General features: G+C 39.4%; 1 protein-coding gene across 3 annotated transcripts in view; it reads right to left on the reverse strand.

Moving 5' to 3' along the window:
* LOC132155818 (MOB kinase activator 2-like) overlaps positions 1–27,333 on the reverse strand; it is a 42,942-nt gene that overhangs the window by 10,975 nt on the left and 4,634 nt on the right. Inside the window, exon 1 of one of the 3 annotated variants that reach the window (XM_059564525.1) lies at positions 5,532–5,707. The exons of 1 other annotated variant lie outside the window; for it this stretch is intronic. In XM_059564525.1, the coding sequence (XP_059420508.1) occupies positions 5,532–5,614 (83 nt within the window). In that variant the 5' untranslated portion in view covers positions 5,615–5,707. Of the gene's footprint in view, positions 1–2,275; positions 2,480–5,531; positions 5,708–27,333 lie in introns of those variants that run through there. One more of the 3 variants, XM_059564524.1, reaches the window with a different exon arrangement.

Raw genomic sequence — 27,333 nt, forward strand, 5'->3', positions numbered from 1 at the left:
GACTCACTGATGCATTGTCCTTCTTTCAAAGTCAAGATGGAGATAAAATACAATCTGTGCTTTAATAATGCAATGTGCAAAGTCCAAAAAACAAGGTATTTAAGTCAAAAGTAGTAGTATATAATGAATAGAGCAGCAAAGGCATAGTGTCACATCTTGGTGAATATCTAAACCAACGTCTTTAAACTATTTAAACTATTCAAAAACACGAGGATCCTACGTACAAACTCGCCTCCAGGTTCAGAAAAATGCCAAACATGTCAATAATAACGGACTAAGGGGTAGAAAAACATGCCTCAGATTCCAAAAGAATAAACAAATATTTAAGGCAAAGAAGAAAGCCGTGTGGTTGAATCTGCTAACTAACTGGGTTCATCCTTTCGTTCTGCTCCAAGACTTAAAAGGCATTTAGCCTTTAGAGTCATTTAGCAAAGCTCTTCAAACTAGGGAGTCTCCACATATTTCCTCAGACGCTGATCCCACCTGAAACACATTAGCAAATCTGCGAGATCAAGTTCAGCCACGGCCGATATGTACCGAGCTGACGAAACAGATTTTGACTCCAGACTCCAGTCTGGCTGACTCGAGCCGCCACCGATGCTCCAGGGCCCTACAAGTGCCATTTAAAAGACTATTATAGAAACATCAAATTGAAAAGCCACAGTCTGTGGGAACGCAGAGTCAGTAAGAACATCAAGACTGGTTTTTAAGAGACTAAAATTAGACGAACGTCAGCTTGAGGCTTATGCTATAGTATACATCTATAAAAGAGCAGCAGTCTATTTCACCTGAAGAACTGAGCATTAAATCACTTGCTTCCACAAATCAAGACATTTAAAACTCATGCGAAGTGTGACATTCAAGGTATGGCGTAATATTATAAAGATGCATATCTATAGTGCTAAAATAAACTTTCTAATTGGATGCAACTTAGTGAAAGATACACTGCAAACATCACACTTATTCAGTTCTTCGCTTTTTTCAAGTATGCAATAATCCCTGGAGTTATCAAGAATATAACGCTTCTCAAAGAGAAATATATGCTGTCAAATGAAAACTAAAAATCAGTAGTTTGGCTTCAGTGCTTAGAGAACATTAGCAACACCTCAAGCAGTTAAAACAACGTCCAACCCAAATGCTTGATGTCACGATTGTGACCATCTATTTGCGTTAGTTTATATCTAGGTAGTCACAATAATGCATTCGTTAGCCAGCGAAGTTGCAGATTTAAAGCTGTGGAAACACATTGATACGTGTGCCATTCACATGGTTTTACATTAAATTACATTGTTATTGCAAGGCATTTTCACACACAGGACTGCCACATACTGGATGTTGTTCCCTTTTCACACCATTCTGTGTAAACCCTAGAAATGGTTGTGTGTGAAAATCCCAATAACTGAGCAGATTGTGAAATACTCCGACCGGCCCGTCTGGCACCAACAACCATGCCACGCTCAAAATTGCTTAAATCACCTTTCTTTCCCATTCTGACATTCAGTTTGGAGTTCAGGAGATTGTCTTGACCAGGACCACACTCCTAAATGCATTGAAGCAACTGCCATGTGATTGGTTGATCAGATAATTGCATTAATGAGAAATTGAACAGGTGTTCCTAATAATCCTTTAGGTGAGTGTGTATATATATATCAAGTTAAACTAAGCTTTTATTTTGTGGATTTGTGATGAAGATCTGTGAGTCTCAGTGTGTGTTTGACGGTAGTTTTGTGTGAAGTGACTCTTAGAGCAGCTCTGGAGATGAAGTTTATGTCTCATATATTGCACTCGTTCACACAGAGACACACAGAACATGCAGATTATTAGAGACACACTCTGACAGCTGCTGTCACATTTATTTAAGCTGTAAATAGAATAAAAATCATATTAGCTACACATTCAACAACACTGTATCTGACAACAACAGGTCAACAAAGTGGTACTAAACTATCATATCAAAATAACTATTTCCGTGTGATTTAAAAAAACATTGTTTGGGTTATTTATATATATAAACTGCATATATGCTGCCTAAAAATACCGGTGCGCCTTTTGGTCCAGACACAAGAGAGCCGCAACTCAATCTAATAATAACTGATCTATATGAGCCTCACGGGGAACGATAGTGTGTCGTTACAGAGGAAGAAACCCAGCAAACATGTGAATCACAAACATGCCAAGTTAGTGTAAAGTTCCGTTCAAGCAGACGCGCGCGTCACGCGCACGCGCCGTGGAGAGGTAGAGCTCGAGCTCAGGAGAGAAGCACAGAGACAGTTACCTCAGCACTTTGCCCACCGCCTGAAGGACCATTTTACAGCTTAATCCGTTTTTGGGGGACCTCTGCGTGAGCGCGCTGTCTCCGGTTATGGCGTGATCTCCGACCATGTTTCCAAACGCTGATGACGCACGCGCCTCTGAACGCGATCACAGGTTATAATAAAGTGAATCCAAAGTTTCCAGGAGCATTGCATGCTATACATTCGCTCTGCTGTGCTTCTCCTTCAGCCAAACTTCTGGCCAATCACAGCACGGATGGGCGGGGCCAAGGCGGAATATTTGGAATGTAAAAAAAAACCTCCACGCAGAATAACAATGAGCTCGATCTGTGTGCTACTGGGATAACAGAATGCATATCTACACATGCATAATTCGGTTTCTCCACTATATTCATCACGAATATACGTGTCTAACTTACAGCTTTCTCCTCACTAGAAACCTCATTTTTCAGCCATTCCATGACTTAACTATTTATCTAATTTACTGAATCATTTTAGCAGACATCTGTATCAAAAACAAACAAACAATTAAATAAAACCAACTCAAAAGCAAAAAAAAAAAAAAAAAAAATTCAAGAAACTAAATTCACTTTATGGATGCACAGGTGAAAGAAAAAAAAGTGTGTATGTATATATATATATATATATATATATATATATATATATATATATATGATGCATTGACTGGTCACCATTTATAAATTAAGTTTAATTAAATAATCCAGAGGTGTGATTCTAAAAAGTACAAAATATTTCATATGTCATGCCATCGTTTCATATAAATAACTGAAACATATATAAACTTATATCAACTAGTTGCGAAGGAACAATATTTATTAATTTAGTTTAAGCTGAAATACTAAAATAACTTGTAAATAAACTAAAACTAATAATTAAATAAAATAATAATAATTAATAATAATTAAATAAAATAAACTAATAACTAATAATTACTAAATATTGTAGAAACATAATTTTCTGTAAAGTTGCTTTGTAACGATTTGTATTGTAAAAAGCGCTATACAAATAAACTTGAATTGAATAATAATTGACAAAACTTTATAAAACTATACAAACTTAAAAAAATAAAAATAAACTAACAGTACAAAAAAACCATGATTATTAATACAATTAATGTTCTATTAAAGTTAGTTTAATTTAATATGAACAAAAACTACAATAGTATATAAACTGCACTGATACAAGATCAGAAAAATGCATGTATGCGTAGTAAGAGAATGAGCAAAATGTTGTTTAAAATACTTCTATATTGAGTATAGAGCAGGACGATCTGTCAACTCCCCATGAAGCATTTCCTTAACAGCTTGCTTCACCGCATGTTTTGACGAAAGCGTGACGTACTGGATGCAATTTGTGTTATGACAATGTAATTTACAGTGGAACATCAGGCTGGATCGTTCCTGCAGAGCTCGAAGGCATGTTCAGACTCGACTCTGGAGAGCCAGAAGGGCCGCTCTGGCCCCAGGACTAGTATGTTAGTCCTCTAGCGGCATGCCAAGACAGACAAACACATGCTAGACTAGACTCACAGCCTCTCTGGCTCCGTGCATGCACCCTCTTAGCTTTTCTGCTAATATATCAAATAAAAATAAGCATGCACACACTGTACATCTACAGTATATACATATTAGTCACCAAAGCATATATAAATGTCTGATTATTTTTAGGCATCCGTGAAACATATAAATGAAGGTCAGAAAATGCTAAAAGTGTTACTGTACTGGCTGTTTCTTTCAATCCAAACACTTACATCAGCCTTCAGTTATTCCTGCATAAGCCTTAAAAGGTCAGCCTGAAATAAATGCTGGAAAAAGCGAGTGGAAAAAGTGCTTTCTAAAATGAGGCACGGACGTCAGGTTGTAGGTGGGAGTGGTGAAATAATGAGGCCTGTGTGAGCGGGACACGAGAGGCTCACAGGCTGCGTTTGTTCGGGAGGGCAAAAAAATAAAAAAAAAATAAACCAGGCAGGGATGCAGACGGAGGAAGAACAGAGGAGGCTTTCATTGCCTCTACAGGTGAGAGAAAAAGAAAGAGCCGCTTACGAAAGCAGTGACGCAAAGAAGCCGCAGCGTGCTGAATGTTTTCTTAGTAAACTCAATGCTTTAGGAGTTTAAGTTAGGCACAGGCGTATCTTGGATATATATAGCGACAGAAAGATCTTAACTTCTAAAGGTGTGGTCACATTAGCAATGCTTAGGTGAATTTTGTAATTAAGGTCTATTAGTCTATTTAATAGTGTGACGATGTATGAAACTCACAGTCAAACAACTTAAAACCGTTTGAAAAAAATCTGCACTCACGAATGAGTCTCTACTGAAATGACTGTAATTTACCTGCGAAACCACTGACAAACACCAGTAAAAGTGCCCACACCTTAACTCTGCCGACCAATACAATCTCTCTAGGGAATCAAATAATGCCAGTGTGTGTTTGACGGTAGTTTTGTGTGAAGTGACTCTCAGAGCAGCTCTGGAGATGAAGTGTATGTCTCATATATTGCTGAAACACTGTGTGTTTGTGTTTCAGATGAAACGTCACACTCGTTCACACAGAGACACACAGAACATGCCGATTATTAGAGACACACACTGACAGCTGCTGTCACATTTATTTCAGCGGTTTAAATAGAATAAAATGATTATGTGCATTAACATTTTACAGTTTCCCTTTCCAATTCTGAACCATACTTTTGTAAAGAAAACATGTATTTATCTCATTAATGAAGTATAAAATCTTGCGTATACACTGTATTCAGTCTTGCTGCTTCGTGATCAGTCACATGACACTGACGTGTCAACCAATGACGTCAAACTTGGGGTGATGCATCAAACACTGAAGTTTAAATATGGATGGTATAAATGAGGTTTGAAAGCTGTCTGTTGCTCAAACAAAGCTATTGTATTGACTAATTTAATGCTGCTCTTTTGGAGCTCGACAGAAACGATCTGCACTTGTGTTGCAAGGAAATGAACTGCGTTGACAGTCTGTCAAACAACTTACTTTGTGTTTCAAAGAAGAAGAAACAAAATGCAACTTGAACAAATAAGTTGTGTGAATGAAAATGTCATTCTTTTGGGTAAATGACTCCATAATTATACAAGCCGAATCATGAACATACACTCAAGAAGTGATGTTAGAAACAACATTTTTCAACTCGTCGAGCTCTCCTTGCAAACACGCCAGAGCTCTGTATATTGAATAGGATCAATGTCTGACTGGCTGAGAAGAAGCGAGTACCTGTTGAAGAGGGTCCACAGAAGACCTTGAGGGCTTTCCAGGCTCTCCAAATCAATCGGCGGATCTTCTACGTTATTCTCCATTTCTCACAAGACGAATAAAGGCCCTAGTCACAAACGGACAAACATCCACAGCGTTTGACCGTACGTGTGAAGAGCTGAAGCTACGGCTGTGCTGTCTGGATAAGTTCCTCTCTTGTCTGCTGCTGCTGCTGATAAGGAGGCCTAAACCGTGAAGATTAACACGCACTTCAACATATTACCATTAATGGACAGCACTCAGGGGACAACAAGCAGCTCAAAAGTCGTATTGAGAATCTGCACTTTGAACTTTAAAACTGGTGTTTGTGTCACAACTAGAGCAATTTCTGTGCATTATATAACGCTTGCAGTATGCAGTGGGAATATTCAGGGTTAAAGGGTTTGTACTTTCACTTCTTCCTGTTCGTTGAGATAAAGAGCAGCAGGAATGTGCCGAGGCATTGTTTGGGCTCCTCGGAGTCGCTTTCATGAACACGAACGGCTTTCCTGTGTTTATGTGCTTCCTCAATAAGAAACAGCCGAGCATTTCTGTTTGTTGCGAAGCCGCGAGCAACTTCCTCACATTTTATTGTTAATGAATCTGACTGCTCTCTGGAGGAGATGAAGCTGATGCATCGGAGTCTGTTCACTCGAAGCTCAAATTCAGCTGGACTAAAGCATTCGGTTCAGTAAAATGGAATGACTTTTCCTACAGTATTAAATGCTGCTAATAGTGTACAAATGTAGATTTCTGTGGAATATACAGCGCCCTACGAATGAATGATTTATAAATCACCCCATGTTGTGCACTTTAGCTTTTCATATCGGTGTAAAAATATGCAAAGACCTTTTCTGGTTGTCACGACAAGTTATATGACTAATTCAATTTAAACAAAAAAAAAAAAAACTGATGCTTTTTTATTAAAAAATTATAATACCCTTTCAAAGTTCATACACTACCTTTCAAAAGTATGGGGTTCGTAAGGTTATTTTAATATAAATTAATACTTTTATTCATCAAGGACACAATAATTTGATCAAAAGTGCCAGTAAATACATTTATAATATTACAAAAGATTTCTATTTCAAATAAATGCTGTTCTTTTGAACTTTCTATTCATCTGTGAATCCTGAAAAATAAAATGCATCACAGCTTCCACAAACATATTGGATTCAACATTGCTTATAATCAGAAATGTATGTTGAGCGGCAAAATAGGCATATTAGAATGATTTCAGAAGATCATGAAGACTGGAGTAACGATGCTGAACATACAGCTTTGATCACAGGAATAAATTACAGTTTAGTAGATATTCACACAGAAAACAGTATTTTTAATCAAATAATTTCAGGCTTGGTGAGCATATTAAATGAAAGAACAAATGAATGAAAGGGTGGAGCTGTGCTGATTCTAACAGTACTGACTCTCAACTCTCCGCCACAAGAACCTCATGTTCCTCGAGTCACCAGGTCAGTCTCACATCTCTCCATCGGAGTGTGTAAGTGACACCAAAGCACTCGCACATCACACTGAAGACTCAATACTAGTGTCCGGCTGATATGGGTTTTTTGGGACCGACACCGATACTGATATTAAGGGGTAAAAAACAAAAAGGCGGATACCGATATATCGGCCGATAATCTTTGTGTATATTATATTAAAGTACCAGTCCAAGGTTTGACACTTTCCCATTCGTATGTTCAAACATTTAACTGGTACTATATATAGAATACAGTATATACATAAACAGAATATATATACATAAACACGTTTTTGCAACAATCGCTCAAATGTGGTGATCATACAGAGATATGTAATGTAATTCAACTTTAATTCAATTAAATTCCATTCAACTTTATTCCTCTGAAGTTCATGGACATGGGTTATGTCCTCATAAGTCACCCTCTCCTTGTAATACCTGTGTCATACCCATGTCATTATACAGAGTTGTGTCCTGATATGACACAAAAACAAGAGCACACACACACACACATACACTCAAACTCACACTCACACTCAGGAAAGTTACTAGAGAAATGTGAAGTGTGACAGAATATAGGGGAGCGCGGGGCACAAAGTAATGCAGGGTTAGTTTTAACACACATTTATTTTACCATAGTAAAATTTAAAATCTGGCTTAAGAATTTTTATTTTTATTTTTTTTATCTCAGTTTTTATTATTCATTTAAATTAGAAAAATCTGTGAGATTTGCTAAATCTGCTATTGTTTTAATGTCCAATCTGTAAATTATTTGTAACACTGCATTACAGTGTGTTATAATATGACATTAGCGATGCAATTTACACTATTTACTTCAATTTTAATGAACTCCAAAATCAGATTATTTTTAATTCATGAAAAAACTGTTACTACACAGAGCCATTGTTAACTGAGAAGATGCGCAAATCCACGTTCATTTTCAGCGTTTATTTGCGCAGCTTCTCAGTTAACAACGGCTCTGTGTAGTAACAGCTGCTCTATGTGTAATCACGCACCTGAGGGAATTTACCGCTGATTAGAGAACCGGCTTTACTGACGAGATGCGCATTAACGATCGGCCGATCGTGATCGGAGCAGCCCTAGTTACAACGTGACAGATGTTTAAATGTACTCCACCTACGGGGCATGTTGTCATATTTAACTTCCATTTTTTGAGGGTAAAAGAGAAACGTATACACTGTAATCATGAAACTAAGCAACATATTTGTACTAGACAAGTGTAAAATTACTGTGGATAAAAAAAATATTCTGAACCCCATGTGGATTTACACAGAACTGAGAGGCTGAGAAAATCATGAAGTGTTACTTTGTTCCCAGCTCTCCACTACCGCTTTAAATGAATACAATTTAAACTCATGTCTCGCGCACTTTAATGCCCTTTGAATGTAATGCGTACATCCCCTTGGAACTGGAATCATGGTGGATTTTCATGTGAAGTCCACTTCGCAGGGCACTTACGGCCAATTAAAACCATGATTAAATGCTGCCTGAACAAGAGACCTCCACACTGAAGTGAAAGTGTTGACTGGTGTCACTATCTCGTGAACATGCCGGTTCAGGATCCCTATGGCCGTTCAAAGTTTCAGTGGTTTTCCATAGACTTAAGATTTAAAGCATTTCATCCAGGTCGCCAGTAGCAAACTACGGTGCTCTGCTGGACAATACAAGTACATAACCATTTCAAACTTTTCATCTGCATTTTATGTTCTGTAAAATGAAAATGTTCATATTGGCGTCAAATCGGTGCCATATTCGCCCATGCCGATATATCGGCGACAGGCTTATACTGGCCGATAATATCGGCAAAAGATATATCGATCAGGCTCTACTCAATACCAAGGAAGAGGTACTATCAGCATGGCATGCACCATAAAACCTTGTCAGAGAAAAGAAAGGTGTATAAAGAAAATGCGTCCTGCAGAGATCTTTCACTGTCCATTGGCAGCCCATCAGAGGATCTCAACAGGAAGTTATGTAACTGTCTGATACTTGCGATGTCCATCAGCGCAGCGGCAAAACAATGGCCAAGCAGAAGGTATGTGTGACGGTGTCTCGCTGTGCAACCCTGACACCCTTCACAGTCCCCTAATGCAAATCAACTGGGATTTCTCCATCTACACTGCATCAGAGAGCAAGATCCTGACCTTTTAAACTTCATTTCACCAGAAAGCAAACCAGAAATGCAAACCAGAGATTGTAGTTAATGCTGTGCATCAGACATCAATCACTGTACAATGACATTCAACACAGTAAAGGTTATTTCCACTCTTTCATCAAGTTCTAACAACCAAAAACACCAAATTAAAATTGTTTGTAGTACAGAATATAAAGGAGTAAAAGCCACAGAAAGTCGACAAAGCAGTCGTTTTCACTACGTCCTACAGTCTAATGTGCATTTATAATTTAATCTCACGGTTTACTCATTAATTGCATTGAATGTACACTTCAAATCTTAAAAGTAGATTAAGAAAAAAAAACTGTACTTGATATGAAATACAATTATGGCACTTAATTGATGATTGTTTCATAACACACTTAAGTACACTTTAAAAGTGCACTTTTATTAATGTCAAATTAAGTTCTACGTTAAAGTACACTTTAACTCATGATTTAATATATTTTTGTTGTGCATTTAAGAAGTACACTTATTCTGACAAACTAATGCACATGTAAAGTACTTGATTAACTTGAGATTTTAAGATTATATTAATCATTTAAGGTTAACATTGTAATTTTACCAAATTGCAACTTCATCAAATATATTACAAATATATTTAAATGTGCATGACATGCAGAAATGACATTAAAGTGTATTTTAGTTTCATTGTATTTCAAATACAATAGAAGTATTAATGAAATTACATACAAAGATGTACTGAAGTCCTACTTAAGTGGATCAAAAAAGCATACGTTCAACTAAGTGCATTTAATATACATTTGAAACTATAATACTTTTTCATGTAATTGTAAATAACATGCAAAAGAGTCTGAAAACATTACAGTCACACTTAAGTTTATTATCTCCTTATAAAGTACTTGTTCTAAAATTATGCTGAAGTGTACTTCATTTTCACAAAGGTACACTTGTCTTGCACACGGTGTTGATAACACTATGAGGTGATGTGGTGTAGATCACATCTTTATGAAAAGCCAAAAATCTCATATATTATGGTTTGGTGCTTCTGCTTTTTGAGCCACAAACCTTTTCACTTTCATTAGAGTTTCATTAGCCAGCAGCACGCCTGATCTGAGACAGATCTATGCAAGATCATCTTAACACACAGAACAAAAATAACTATTTCAGCTCTTTCTGAAGCCTAAATCTGGTCCTTGGAGGACACACTACTGGCTTTGTTCATGAGGGGAAAGCATGAGGTTTGGTTTGGAGGTGTAGACAGACTCTCAGCAGCTCCGCCCAGACCAGCCTGTGCTATAAAACCAAACACTGCAAATTTTAGCATCAGTTCATCCCAAGCGGGAATGTGAGGACGTGCTAGACTCGACTCGCTCTCGGGACGGCGGGCAGAGACTCCAGAGAGAGTCCTGATTGGCTTCCGAACAGGAACGAAACATTAAATGATGAGAAATACTACTTCAGCTTAACTCTGGTGAAGACGTGTCAGGCACAATATGACTATAAACCAGAGTCAGAGCGATCGAATCTACAGCACATCCATCTCATCCTCAGTTCACCATGACACACATTACAAAAATAGAGCCATGGTGATGAATCCCACACCCAGAAAAACAACAGAGGATTTGAGCAGTGCACACACACACACACACACACACACACACACACACACAGACACACACACACACACACACACACAGACACACACAGACACACACAGACACACAGACACACAGACACACAGACACACACAAACAGACACACACACACACAGACACACACACACAGAGACACACACACACAGACACACACAGACACACACAGACACACACACACACACAGACACACACACACACACAGACACACACAGACACACACACAGACACACACAGACACACACAGACACACAGACACACAGACACACAGACACACACAGACACACACACACACACACACACACACACACACACAGACACACACAGACACACACAGACACACAGACACACACACAGACACACACACACACACACAGACACACACACACAGACACACGGACAGACACACACACACACAGACACACACACAGACAGACACACACACACAGACACACACACAGACAGACACACACACACAGACACACACACAGACACACACACACGAAGACACACACACACGAAGACACACACACACACACACACACACACACACACAGACACACACACACACACACACACACACACACACACACACACACAGCTGTCCACTGTAGAAGACATAAATGAGCACTGTAATCTAGTCTGGAAGGCTGATTGAAACAGTTTAGAATAAACAAACCAAGAATGCTATTATTCATTATTTTATTTCTGGGAAATCAGACATTTAGGAAACTTAGTAAAAAAAAGTAAAGATTATATATATATATATATATATATATAATTAAATAAATATCAATTAGACATCAAGTAGTCTTAAAGGAATTAAATATTATTATTCATCATCATCATCATCATCATCAATATTAACAACAAAAAATATATTTAGAAATCTTCAATGAATGGTTCATAAAAACATTAGTACTATTATTATTAATAATAAATGTGTATTCAACTTATGACAGAAAGAAAGTTTCAAGGTTTACATTCATGTTAGTGGCGTCCACTCTTCAGCAGATCTGATTATCAGTGAAGAAGGACATAAGTCACAGTCTGTTATTGTATGGCCTCAGAATCACTTGGGAAACATCACGCAGATCGTCTAGACGTCTGCTTCAGAGCAGTGCATGATCAATACAAACCAATCTGATAATCGAAGTAGCAACCGTGCTGAAGCATATAAAAGACGCTCAGCATTGTGTGTTATATTATCAGCGGTTCCCCTGAGAGCTGACCGGTCACACTGCCCACAGATATAAGGCTCTGTCCTTCTTAACATCACGAGCTCAGCCTCTCCGAACTTCTGCTGACAAACCAAATCAGCCTCAGCACCTCCATCTGATCCACATCTTCAGCCTGATGAGCGCTGATGAGAAGTGAAGGCAAGCATTCATGAAGACTTCCCTGCATCACAGCAGACGGTTAATGCACCTCGCTAAACACCCTATTCGCACCTCAGAAGAGAAAGTGTAGGTCCTCCCTGTTTCACCCACTTCCTGTCTCCATGAACCCTAGATAGGGGACACACCCACCGAACCCACAGCGCAAGGGTTTCATTAACTCTTTGCTTTCTTGAAAAGACACTTAGGTACAATACAAGTGAACTTACATTAATCTACATTAAAATATGCACTCATTATGAATATAAATCATTAAGTGCATATTTATGCATGTTTATGCACAGAGAAATACCCCAGCGATGTCTGGAGGTGTCTAGTTCACTAACAGAGAGCAAAGCATCAGTGATTCAGCTCCATCTGCTGGATCCACAGCAGATTCAACACAACAGAGAGATTTTACCTCTTCTGCATTATACAGCCAACCATCCCATAATGCAATGCACACGACTTGACCTTCCCTTCGTGACGAATGAACTCTTGCTGCAATACAACTGATCTCTTTCTTGACACAGTAACTAATCAGACTATTTTTGTTTAGACAAATTTACACTAAATATGAGGTTATGAAACTAGACAGTACTCGTTAAAAAGAAGCATTATAATTTTCTAAATATGAAATGTTATTATTATTAACATCATCATCAGCATTTAACATAATTGAGATATAGCAATAATTTATGTTTTCACACAATATACAAAACATGTTTTTAAATGTCATTATTTTATTTGTTATTGTTTCACCTTTACATATGATTAAGTAACATTTTTATAATATTACAATTAGTTTAATAACTAAAATAAATATATATATATATATATATATATATATATATATATATATAAATGAATCACACTTTTCCCACATTAAATTAATTTTATTTCTAATGTAAGCCAGAAAACAGCACTTAATGAATTAAACAAACATTGTTTTTGTTATTTATAATTTACTGTAGCATTGCATCAAATTATATTACACTACATATTAATTATATTAATATATAGTAACTCATTGCATGTACACATTATATACAAACATATCTATAAAATTCATTTTAATGAAAGCCAAAATACAGCCCACACCAAATTAAACAAACAACGTTATTACTTTTGCAAAGATACACAGGGTGTCCGCGGGGTTGTAAAAGGTAGTAAACGAAATTCGCCAAAATTAAGGGTATTAAAAGAAATATTTAAAAAAAGTAATAAACATCATCTGAAGACATATTACATTTTTGAGCCCAATTTGTTTAGATACATTTTAAATTTGTGTTAAGTGCAGGCCTTTCTTCTACAATTCGAGTGGATTTATTTATAATGTCATAACAGTGTTAGAAGAATGTTCTCTGTGGTATATTTTCACTGCAAAACAATAAGGAATTCTTCAAATATAATTGCAAATTTTTAGAAACAAATTTAGCGAAAAAAAATTATGCGAAAAGCCGCAGAAAAATCAGTAATTTTGATCGCAAAAATCACCCAAAAATTAATTTGTTTAATCCTGGAAACCCTGTTTGGTAGACCTATATGCTTACATAGTTGTTTGTATTCGAACATTTTCACGAATTTGTGATCATTTTATTATTTAGCCCACTGTTGCTTTTCGGTAATAGTAGCTATAATATTGGATATATATATATATATAATAGTGAGTCACAGCTGGAGAACCAATGATCTAACTTTGACATAACAGTCCTGACATATCTATAACTATCATATGTAGCCCAACACTTGACTCATGTTTTACTTTAGGTTAATAATTCTATAATTATAGGCTAAGGTTGTCTAATAAAGCAATAAACTGCGAAGTCGTGTTTTCTGCGAAGCTTTGTCCAAAACTATGGACAAAGGCCCATTGTGACATCTTGATTAATCCCTCTGCTTTACTTAAATGTATCAGCTTAATTAATTTTAATAACACCTGTGCTTACTTCACTGCCACCTCTTTTATAGATTGCTCACACATCAGACTTACTGACTAATGATCTATGAAGAAGATGTCTCCTTCCTCTTCTGTCTTTATTTCTATTCTTATCAGTGATGCGCGGGTTACGAGTCATCCAAAAATATTTGTAATGATATTCGGGTCGCGGTCGGTCGGGTCGTTTGAAATAAAGATGCCAATTAAACCGTTGTAATTTATATAGTACTAGACACAAGTTTGAAATACACAGGCCTACACTTTATTGGCTGAATAACTGGCGCGATTATAGAGTGACCACCTGTACAGCTTTACGTTGTACTGTAAAGCAATTTTATCCTTTGTCCCGCCTCACGCAAACTGAGCATCTGTCCCGCTTTTTCATTCGACTCTGCCTAATAAATACACGGATACGTCCATAGGCGTACTGTTAACTTATGTCCAATAGTTCAGAGGAGAGCAATAAAAGCGTTAGTCGATAGGCTGAGTCGTACGTCAATCAAACTGTTGACTGGTGCACGAACGCCTTCTCAACATTCAACAATCTCAAATTGCGCGCTGTTCGGTCAGATTAAGCAGAAAAAAAGCACATCATCAAGAAACATGCAAATCAGTGCAATCGTTTTTCAATAAACCAAATGACCTTCTCTGGCGTTCATGGTTCATCGTCAACCTCATCTTAGCAGCGACAAAGAAAACACCAGTTTATTACTAAACAATTAAATGTCTCCTTGCTAATTTAGACACATTCATAATCATTACTTTAACCGGTTCTTTGTGGCAAGCTTTATGTGTGCGGTCATAACGCTTATTATCCTGTAGGCTATAGCCTATTTAAGTAATTTAATTAATATAAAGGGGCGACGTATTTACTACTTTTAAAAAAACGCAGGTTAGGAAGTGGGTCGGGTACAATATTTTCTTTTTCTTTTTTTTGCGGTCCGAGTTGCGACAGGTTAGTTGAAAACATCAGTCGGGTGCGGGTCGTTTATACATTGTGATGCAATATGTTATTCCATTTGGAAAGAGATTGTTGCAGCTTGAAATCGCTAAAGGGGAATATAGGGGAAGTCGTGGCGTAATGGTTAGAGAGTCGGACTCCCAATCGAAAGGTTGTGAGTTCGAGTCCCGGGCCGGCAGGAATTGTGGGTGGGGGGAATGCATGTACAGTTCTCTCTCCACCCTCAATACCACGACTTAGGTGCCCTTGAGCAAGGCATCGAACCCCGGGCGCCGCAGCATAAATGGCTGCCCACTGCTCCGGGTGTGTGCTCACAGTGTGTGTGTGTGTGTTCACTGCTCTGTGTGTGTGCACTTCGGATGGGTTAAATGCAGAGCACAAAATTTTTTTTGCGGGAAGTCGTGACCTAATGGTTAGAGAGTCGGACTCCCAATCGAAAGGTTGTGAGTTCGAGTCCCGGGCCGGCAGGAATTGTGGGTGGGGGGAGTGCATGTACAGTTCTCTCTCCACCTTCAATACCACGACTTAGGTGCCCTTGAGCAAGGCATCGAACCCCCAACTGCTCCCCGGGCGCCGCAGCATAAATGATGAACACTGCTCCGGGTGTGTGCTCACAGTGTGTGTGTGTGTTCACTGCTCTGTGTGTGTGCATTTCGGATGGGTTAAATGCAGAGCACAAATTCTGAGTATGGGTCACCATACTTGGCTGAATGTCACTTCACTTCACTAAACAATATTTTGAAGGTATTAAAAAGGTAGTTAAAGGTATTAAATTAAACTTAAGAAATTCTGTATATACCCTGATACATTTATAAAAAATATAATACAGAATGTATTTCTTATATTAATATATAGTAATTACTTACATTTAGTTAAGTTCGCAAGTGTTTAGCTGTCATTTCTGATTGTTTATAAATTTATTATTTTTAAAGAGTGTCAGAATACAATACTTGCTGAATTAAACATATTATTTTTATTGTTACTTATTAATATAACAATAATTACATATATTATATTTTAATTGCATTAATACATAGTCATTAATTGTGCATTTACACACATTATATGAAACATTTATGCTATTTTTTTTTTTAATATATATATATATATACAGAAGCCAGTATTACGGTGTTAGCACTTTAAATCCAAACACGGCCAGTGTCTCAAAGTCTGGTGCACCTGCTGGTTTCATCCTGGCTCTTGGCTCAAATTTCACTTTGACTGTCATTTCAATACTCAAAGCCAGACCTGAGTGATTCACTGCAGTGTATCTGAGAAATAAGGCCTTTCAAGCTGTACAAACCGAACCAGTTAAAAGAGTGGAGTGAAAGAGTGAAAGCTAATGACCTCCCATGACCCATCACCAGCCCTTCACTGCTCCTCTCCGGCAGGTGGCTGAGACTAAAGCCCTTGACGTGTGGATAAAACCCTCAACAGCAAAACAAGCCTGAACGCGGCGAGGAAACCATGTTTGAGTCTCTGCACGCCCGGACAGGAGCAGGGTGTGTGCTTCAAAAACCTATCATTGTGATTCTGAGTCTTCACCAAAAACCTATCATTATTACATAATATTATGCATATGATGCTCACATGGGCTGGAACATTTCAAAGCATATTAATCTGTTTAATAACAATGTTTAATGACAAATAAACCGAATCTTTTGACAGATATACTAAGATTTGGAAAAGGAATCATTTTCAAACTTTACCTCACATATGACCCAGAAATAAGAGTTTACCATAATTTTGGATTCGTTCCATAAAATCTCATCCAAACACATTAGAAAAAAGCAGATGGCAACAGTTACTAAGGTATGATTGGAAGGCGGGGCGAGTCAATAAGGTGTATTTGCTAAAGATTACATAAACATACACACATTTATTTATTTATTTTATTTGGGAAAGCCATCACCTGACAGGACACTCTAGTAACCCAGTAAAAATAAATAAATACAAACCACACACACACACACACACACACACACACACATGATTGCATGCATCAATGCATAAATAAATGCATTAAAGTTAAAATAAATAAATGCATTAATGCTTAAAGAAAAAAATGCTTTATTGCATTAATGCATAAGTAAAAGCATTAAAAATACATCAATAGAAAAGATAATAAAGTGAATTTATTTAATGTATTAGTAAATACATAAATGTATTAATGCATAAACAAATAAATGAATGTATGAATGCATAAATAGTGAAATAAATAAATAATTTATAAATTTTAAACTAACGTTCCCATTTCCAACCAATTTTTTAAGTAATCAGGCTGTCTCTGCTGTACTGTACCTTTAAGACTACAAGCAAACGAGCTTAGCTATAATTAATGTAATTATAGTTCATAGTTCAGGAAGCAGGTGGTCATATGTTAATGTCCTCATGGTTGTGATGTCACATCATGACAGACCCATCTTAGCAGTTTAGATTCAACATGGTCTGAGCAGACTGGAGCTGAATTCTGAATTCTTTAAGAACTGCATTGACTCGATGTGTTCAAAGAAATGCAGAATCACCAAAAGCAGTGCAATGTAAGCACAGGGTTTCCCATACATTCATTAATTTGTGGCGGCCCGCCACAATATCAATGCTGACCGCCACGGATTGATTCCGATTTTTAAACTATTTAATATGGGTACATTTGTATTTTATTGTAGAGCTGCGCGCTGCTTGCTCCCTCCCTCTCACAAACTGACAACGGAGGCACGCACGACTAGCCCCTCCTCTTCGAACACGATCTGAATCAAAACATGAATCAATCCGGAGTTGAATGGTATAACTCTGAGAAGTTAGTCTATGTTAAGCGCTGTCAAGTTTCCATCACAGATTCACGCAAAACTTTTGTGTTTTTTTTTTCTAAATATCGATAAACAACTATTGCGAAATGACGGCGTTTAACCGATGTTATGTGACTAAAACGTCATTCTTTTCCTCTCGCGAACAGTCATTCCAACGGACGTTGGTAGGTTTATATATATCACAGCCACCAGACTAGACATTACATTATTATTATCTCCAGGTTCAGGTTGGTGTGTGTTGGTTTTTGTCCACCTCAATTTCCAGGTGTGTGTGTGTCGGAGTCTGTGTGTGTCCACCTCCAGGTCCAGTTTGGTGTGTGTGTGAGCCTGTGTGTGTCTGAGTCTGTGTGTGTGAGTGTGTGCGTGAGTCTTTTTGAATTTTTGAGTGTGTGAGCCTGTGTTTGAGTGTGTCAGTAAGTTTGTGAGTTTGAGTGTGTGTGTGTGTTCCCTCTCCAGGTCCAGGTTTGTGTGTGTGTGTGTGTGTGTGTGTGTGTGTGTGTGTGTGTGTGTGTGTGTGTGTGTGTGTGTGTGTGTGAGCAAAATTTGCAACAAGAAGTCTGTGGAGCAGTCATAGCATAGAATGTGTAGCAATGGCATAGCAATGTAGCAATAGCAATGTCTTTAAAGGGATAGTTCACCCAAAAATGAAAATTCTATCATCGTTTACTCACCCTCAAGTTGTTCCAAACCTGTATAAGTTTCTTTGTTCTGTTGAACACAAAGGAAGTTATTTGGAAGAATGACAGAATCAAACAGATCTCCGTCCCCATTGACTACCATAGTATATATTTTTTCCTTCCTACTCCCTACCACCCCAAATAGAATCTAATTCTGTGGGAAACACTGAAGCAGAACGGACCGAGACAGGATGGATTCCTGCTGTATTCCCAGCACTGTAGCGCTGGACGGATCTATCCACAAATCCTTCAGGAAGAGGGTTGGGATGAGAGATGGAAACTGAAGAGAATTTCACAGCTGGCTAAAGCCTGGAACACACCAAGCCGATGCCGACGAACTAGCGCTGATGAAAGCCAACTGTGTTGTCGCCTCGCGTCGGGGTAAAAAGCTGCACTTGAACACACGAGAGAACTACTGCCGACTGTTAGGTAGAATGCGCGTTCTGCGCCTGCGTGTAAATGAGACAACTGTCTATTTCTGCAGATATATTCGTCTATATTCGTCATTCATAAAGGGAAACTGACGCTGCCGGCTGAAGTTATACAAACCGTAAACAAAGCAGCGCGTGCTTACTGTTTTGAATATTAATCCTGCTAAACACTTTCTTTATTCCACTACTCTCGTGTTAATATTGAAATATTCGCCAAGGAACAATCAGGTAAGATGACATATCATTAGAACAGCCTCTATCTGTACCGTTTTGACTTTGCTCGCTGTTTTGCTATTATTCTCGTCCACTGACTCGTTCACTAAACTGAACAGCCAATCAGAGTTCCCTCTTTCACCGACGGCCCGAAGAGCAGCGAATCCAAGGTCAAGTGTATGGCATATGTAACACTACTGAGTGCCAGTCCCACAGACTTGTAGATGTTGACTAAGAACATGGCACTTAAAATCTACAAGAAAGAGCAAGGATGGCCATTCTGCAACGCTGCTGAGAAATCAAACACTAACCACCCTTCAGACTCGTGAAGATAAAAGGGCCCAGCAACTACGGCTGCGTCTCAAAGCAAAGGCAATGATCTAAAGCAATTTGCATACAAATACAAACCAATCAAACTGGTTTTTTGAAAGGCCAAGGTGAGATCTGATGATCTAGAACAAATTCAAGTGAGCTTAAGAGAACTTGAAGCAGATATTTATAAACTACTACGCTTAACTGAAACGTTTATTTGCTTTGAAATAATCTGTATTACAATTAAATGTGACTTGACTCGAAGTTAAGACAAAAAACTGTTAATGATACTATACAGATTTCTGGTTTCTAACATTAGTCTAAGTAAGCAATCACACCACCAGATGCATTAACATTAGCAATCCATGCTTAATTGTACCTATAGAACTACATGAGGGTAAGTAAATGACCAAATTTTCATTTTTGGGTGAACTATCCCTTTAACATAAAATGAATGAGGCATGATAAACACCTCAACCAATAAAACGATCAGCTTTCTGTCCGAACAGAAGTGCAGTACACGCATTTGAATGTTTCATCAGCAAAAGAAAATCACAACAACATGAAGGAAGTGCTAGGAAAAATGCATCATCTTGCCCTGAGAAACGGCTGATCCCTGAACAGCTCAGAAGTGATTTTACAGGAGATTATTTGGTTCGATCTTATCCGCTCAGACTGTGAGAAGGCTACTACAGGTCAACAACGTGCACAAACTTCTCTGCCCTTTACACACAGCAGAGGTAATCTTACCAAAAACAGTCCTGGACAATGAGTATGGTTTACTCCAGGTACAGAATGCCTCCAAGGTCTTTTGGTAAGAATTACTGAGTAGTCCAGGATTTATCTGTATAAGTACATGAACACTCTGTCATTTAGTTGACACTTATCCAGAGAAATTGAAATGGACACCAATTACATGAACAACTCCCGATTTTAGGTCTACAACTTTTCAGTTTCCGGACCCAAAATTTAACTTATATGAACAAAATGTTGCAGAACCTACACAGGTTTCTACAAAAAATAAAATAAATAAAACCTTACGAATATGCAGCTTTCAGTTGAAATGAACAGTAAATCTTAGACAGCTGTTACTCCTTTACACACAAATTATGAGTTTCCATTAAGAAAGCCTAATTTTCATTCAATTTCTTGCACAATATTATGTTACAACTTCAAAACAACTCTATCATGCTGCAAAATGTGATACCTTTGAATGTAAGTGTCACATAAACAGCTTCATGTGTTTTGACACGGTAAGGTTTTGCACTTGTAAAGGTGAAGCGCTCCGGGACGAATTCTTTGAAATTACATTTTGACAAAAATAAAAGCATAAACCCGAATATAAGGAAGTTAAATAGCACTTGTTTTTATATCACTTTTGCATTCGTTAACACTATTGGGTAGGTTTAGGGTTGGGTTTGGTGTAGGGAGTACGTTATTTACCAACACGAGAGAGCATTAACCTTTCTGACATTCACTGCATTTTGAACTCTGAATCGCTGCAATATGTGCCTGAAACAATGTGACCATTTATTGAACACTTCACTTTGAACATTTTGCATCAAAAAGTGCAATAATACTGTGTTGCAAAAAAGAAAAAAATGTCACCACAAGTTCTTAATTCCATTGAGCCTGGGTTGTGCATAACAGGAGGAAACACTTTAAATTAGAGCTGAAACAACGAATCGATTTAATCGATTAAAATCGATTATTAAAATAGTTGTCAACTAATTTAGTCATCGATTCGTTGCTAAATAACTTTTATTTGCCGTAAGCGGCTCATTTCGTGCATATTTAAAATCTGCGGTGACCAAAGTGTGGCAGTAATGAGCCACCGGAGGTTTTACTCAGCCAGTTGCGGCATTCTGAAAAGTTTAAATGTTTTTAACTCGATGCGGTGCGGTGCGGTGTTGGAAATAACGAACTTGAGCGCGCAAAAGACGCGATATGTGAACGTCCCCTTAAACAGTGCAATAGTGCAGAGTTTACAGGTTACTCTTCTTTTTTAAAGGCTCAATGTAAAGTACTCCCACATCACGCTGAATGCTGCAGACATAGACATCATATGATGTCTATGGCTGCAGAGACGCTGCTCGGGAAGCACGTGACATAAAACAAGGCCAGCTATTGGCTATTCGCTACTTCTCCTGTTGTACTGGCTGAGTAAAACCTCCGGTGGCTCATTACTGCCACACTTTGGTCACCGCAGATTTGAAATATGCACGAAATGAGCCGCTTACGGCAAATAAAAGTTATTTAGCAACGAATCGATGACTAAATTAGTTGACAACTATTTTAATAATCGATTTTAATCGATTAAATCGATTCGTTGTTTCAGCTCTACCCAAAACCCTGATGTGCTCCAAAAACGAGTCAGTGAACCCAAATGAGCAGAATTTGTCTTTCTTATTGGCTAACATACGTTTGCGATTTCAGTGATAGCAGTCAGGTTCTTGGGACATTTTATTCTTGGGACATTATTTTCAGACTCTAAGAAATGCACCGAGGTCACACTGAACACGCAAGGACGAGAACAGCCAAAGAAACAAATGGAGGAAGGGGAAAAGATGTAAGGAAGAAAGCGACGCCCTTGCACACGCAGTGATTGAGGATGCAATCCAGGTCATCAGAAACAGTAGGAACTGAAAAACACGTTAGAGGAAGAGAAAGGCAAGACAAATGCAAAGATAAGTGCTTCCACATCAAACTTTTGGTCGCCACAATTCAGCTTGTTTGGTTGGTATGAAAAGTTTCTTGTAAAGAGAGTCTGGTAAATCCAACTGGACAAAATCCCTTGCATACCCGACTAAATCTTACTCTGGGTGACTAAATAATGTCTAATGTCTATCGTTAGCCATTGGCTAATCAATTCTTAGCTCTTACTCACCACTGTGTGTGTGTATGTTTTCACCCACTGAACACTGACTGAGCACTTCACGACAGGGAAGTCGTGGCCTAATGGTTAGAGAGTCGGACTCCCAATCGAAAGGTTGTGAGTTCGAGTCCCGGGCCGGCAGGAATTGTGGGTGGGGGGAGTGCATGTACAGTTCTCTCTCCACCTGCAATACCACGACTTAGGTGCCCTTGAGCAAGGCATCGAACCCCCAACTGCTCCCCGGGCGCCGCAGCATAAATGGCTGCCCACTGCTCCGGGTGTGTGTTCACAGTGTGTGTGTGTGTGTTCACTGCTCTGTGTGTGTGCATTTCAGATGGGTTAAATGCAGAGCACAAATTCTGAGTATGGGTCACCATACTTGGCTGAATGTCACTTCACACTTTCACTTTCACTTTTCAGTTTCGCTCTCCAGTCTGAAACAAATCTGTACTATTTCAGTTCAGCTCAATGGATGCGTAGCGCACCTGTATTTGATGCACCGTCACCGCCAGCGGATCCCTAATATATCTGTACATAGACGGATCTGCTGATAGATGCAGCTTTCAAGCACTATCGTGTGTTTCTGTGTGAGCACTTGTGAAGAGCATGAAGCGATAAGCATTGAAGCCAATCACAGGCGTATCTGTTGAGCACGTGAAAACAATGACCAATCAGCATTGTTTAATAATCTGCTCAACAGCGCTCAAATCTTAGATGGAAATGGATGTTTTTAAAAAGTTCAGTACCGAATGGTATCACGGTCGGTACTTCTGACAACACTGGTCCTAACTGTCCTGAGCGCGTTCTCAACAGCCGGTGCATGAGGTGTCTTAATCTTCTTCTTTCTTTACGGCGGATCGCAGGCTTACAAGTGCATTACCGCCACCTATCTCTCAAGAGGACCATTGACACTTCTAATTGAGATTGTAGATAGAGTGTCTACAATGTTTGGGATATCACGCTCCAACTTTTTGATTCAAACTGTTTGGTGTTGAATATTCATACATTTATGGTGAAAACCAAGCACATTTTCGCGTTCAAAAAGTAAAAAAAAAAATAATTATATAACTAAAATCACTTATAAACGTAAAACGTAAACTTGTCTGACTGCTTCACTTCCCCTTTAAGAAGCTGTGCCATTTTACAAAGATAAGCTGATTTGATATATATATATATATATATATATATATAAATGTGTGTGTATGTATGTAAAATAGTGTGACGAGTGGGGCGGGGCCGAGGGACATGGGAGCGAGGCCGGGGGAGTGATTGGAGATGAACTACACCTGTTCGTCCCACCGGTCTCGAGGCCCATGGAGGAGATGGAAGGATATAAAACTGGAGCGACGACAGTGAAGGACGAGAGAGGACCAGGCCTGGGCTTTTAGTTGTGTTTTGGGTTTTATTTTGCGCGCACCAGTCGTCCGTGAGGGGCTGGTGCGCTGTTTTGTGTTTATTTTGTTATTAAATGTGTTGATTGTCCGCCGGTTCCCGCCTCCTTCTTCCGGATGAATATGAGGGTGGTTATCGTTACAGTGGTGCCGAAGCCCGGGAGAAGGAGGGACGCGCTGCTGAAGATCCCTCGCCGCTGTGGTGAATCCGCGGTGCCAACGAGCTGGCGAGGAGTGTGCCGCCATGGACGCTCGAGGCGGTGGGCTGGAGCGAGTTGCCGGGGACGGGCGAGCTCGCTACCGGCCGCCCACGATGTGGAGAGACGGCTGCCGTCCGTGAGGGAGCGGAGGAGTCGGCGCCGTTCGCCAGGTGGCCGGAGCCTGCTGCCATCCGCCGGAACGGGGAGGAGCAGGGAACGGGGGACTCCTGCCGGCTGCCCAAAACCGGAGGAGCCGTCGCCGTCCACCGGGCGGCGGAGGAGTGTCGTGCCGTCCGCCGAGGGCCGTCCAGTGCCACCGCCAGGCACCGCGGAGGAGATCGCCCAGCTGGTGGAGGGCCGAGCAGCGGTGCGTCTGGGAACCGGAATTTTTTTTTTTTTTTTTTTTTTTTCCTCTCTCCCCTCTCTCGTCTCTGTCGCTCCTCCTTCCATCTCCTTTTCTCTCGCCTCGTCTGTCCTACCCCCAGGTTCCCGCAGGTCCCCGTGAGCGCCCCCCCCGAGGGAGGGGGGGGGGGGGAGTAGAGCGCAGTCTCGGAAGTACCGCCCGGCCTGCGAGGGGCGATGGGGGTATGTGACGAGTGGGGCGGGGCCGAGGGACATGGGAGCGAGGCCGGGGGAGTGATTGGAGATGAACTACACCTGTTCGTCCCACCGGTCTCGAGGCCCATGGAGGAGATGGAAGGATATAAAACTGGAGCGACGACAGTGAAGGACGAGAGAGGACCAGGCCTGGGCTTTTAGTTGTGTTTTGGGTTTTATTTTGCGCGCACCAGTCGTCCGTGAGGGGCTGGTGCGCTGTTTTGTGTTTATTTTGTTATTAAATGTGTTGATTGTCCGCCGGTTCCCGCCTCCTTCTTCCGGATGAATATGAAGGTTTTATCGTTACAAATAGTATATTAGTCTGGAGACTAAACTAAAAAACAATTACTAGCCAATGACAATTGGCTGAGGATGGATGAGTTGTCTCGTTGTAATTGCTGATGTGAGCGTAGAGCAGGGGTTGGCAACCTACGGCACGCGTGCCAACAGTGGCACGCAGAGGGATAATCGCTGGCACGCAAGCAATAAGGAACTATAATGACGAACAGTTTGATGTAATAACTTCTCATAGTCACACAGCCTGTTAGGAGCTACAAATACTATTAAAGTGTGAGAATTAACTTGCATGGATGCACGTGCAAACACTGCACATACTAGGTGCTTCAGATCAAAGCCTCGGTCTAACAGCACTCGTCAATGTCAAAATGACTGAGATGGCCAATCAGATCAAAGTAGGCGGGGTTTACTGTTCACAGAAGCAGAGCGCGAAGCGTCAGTTTAACGTTAAAGAGAGTGAGGTAAGATGAAGCTGCAAATCAATTAACATTAGTCAACTTTTAATAATACGTTTTACCATAGAAATGTTAAATGACCTAAAGCTATATCCAGTGATGAAAAATTTTCTGAAATATGGCCATTTTGAGAGAAAGAAAGTGGGGGGGGGGGGTAAATTGTCTCTCTCTGCAGACAATGAAGCGATTTTGCCCCTTTGTTGTTGAGAAATATAATGTAGCGATTCAGTATCGATTAATAAAAGTAGCGTGACAACACTCATAGGTTTATGAGCTTCTGAATGCTACTTTTTGCACAGCACGATCTCAGATCTCTGTGTGCGAGTGGTGTGTGTTGTGTGTGTGTGTGTGTCTGTGTGTGCACGTTCATCAATTAAAGCAGTGCATTAACGTTGATTAAACGTTAAAAAAACTTTTTTTTATCGTATAATAAAAAATTGTGTATGTACCGTTTAAATACAGAATTATATCGGGGTGTGGGGGGGGGGGGCTGTGCACACTTGGCACAGTGGTTAACCATAAAAATAAAAAATGGCACGTCATGCCGAAAAGGTTGCTGATCCCTGGCGTAGAGGAATGTAAACAGCTAGGTGGAAACCATTTAAGGTTAATAATAATAAAAATAATAATAATTATTAGTATTACTACAAAATAAAACAGACTAAACATGAATAAATTGAAAAAGTGAAAGACTAAAAATGAAAAAGAAATATTACCTTTTTAATAATAGTACTACAATATTACAGTATTTAAAAAGCTGCATTTCACTGTAAAATAAATTGAGCACTTTTGAAAAACAACATTTTTTTTATTACATTATTTATATTCATGGTTGTCTTAAATTATTCATTTTTCAAATTTCTGATTTCTCATTATAAATATGGGAAAACGTTTGGCTCATATTGCGTTCCCAAATTCACGTTAAAGTGACGTATTTCATGTGAAGCAGCATTAACTGAGAACGCTTTAAGACGCTGAAAACACCAGACCACGAGCTGCTCGTGTGTAAATGAACACAGTGACGTGTTTTACTCTGAAACACGACATGCATATATTTAAATGAAATCACAGCCGTTGGATCTTGACAATCGCACTAAACCATACTGTGATTCTTGATTTAATCCTGCAGCTTCAGACCAAGCAATCAAAACGAAGTGTGACAACAGCCTGATTTAAACACACGAGACCTGATCTATAGATAGCAGCTTCCTGTTTAAAGGACAACAACAAGCTCTTAGCTTGCACTTTGTGATTTTGAGAAGGATAACAAGAAAGTCAAATCAGACACATCCTCATTTGTCATTTCCTTCACCGGCGTCTCCAGCATCCTTCTTTAATCTCTCGTTGTCTCTTTGTAACTGGCTGGGATCTATAAAAAGCGCGGGGCCTGCAGGGAGACCCAATCCGTGTTCCTCTCCTCATCCTCCATGCCCCGGCAGAGAGGACACATGTTCCCGACCCAGCGGCCGCGGGCCACAGCTGTGACGACACACTCCTGACGTCAGACCCGAGGACAGAGCGAGAGGAGAGACCAGTGACTCACACGAGAGAGATGAGACGGCGCTTCTCTGGCTGTGAGCCACGTTTATTCATCCAGAACGACTCCATAAGACAACGCTGCATTGGAGATATAATGCTCTGGATGTGAGTGCATTTGGTTCTTCAAGTGATCGTTCTCTCAAAAACATAATTCCCATTTATTTATTCACTCATCCTCAAGTGTGCAAACCTGACTGACTTTCAAATGAAATGAAGTTTTGCTCAATGCAATTAAAGTATATTTGGGTCTAAATTTAAGAAAATCTTAAGAAATAAAGTTAAAGAAATTTCTCAATTCTAGCTCATAAAATTACTGAAAATTACTTAAAATGTTTTGTTGAGAACATCTCATTTTGCCCTTAAGAAGAAAATTAGAGATTTGTCTCCAGAACAATCTTCAGTAAAACTTTTTTTCCCCACT

The sequence above is a fragment of the Carassius carassius genome, chromosome 13, assembly GCF_963082965.1.
Source record: "Carassius carassius chromosome 13, fCarCar2.1, whole genome shotgun sequence".
Lineage (NCBI taxonomy): Eukaryota > Metazoa > Chordata > Actinopteri > Cypriniformes > Cyprinidae > Carassius > Carassius carassius.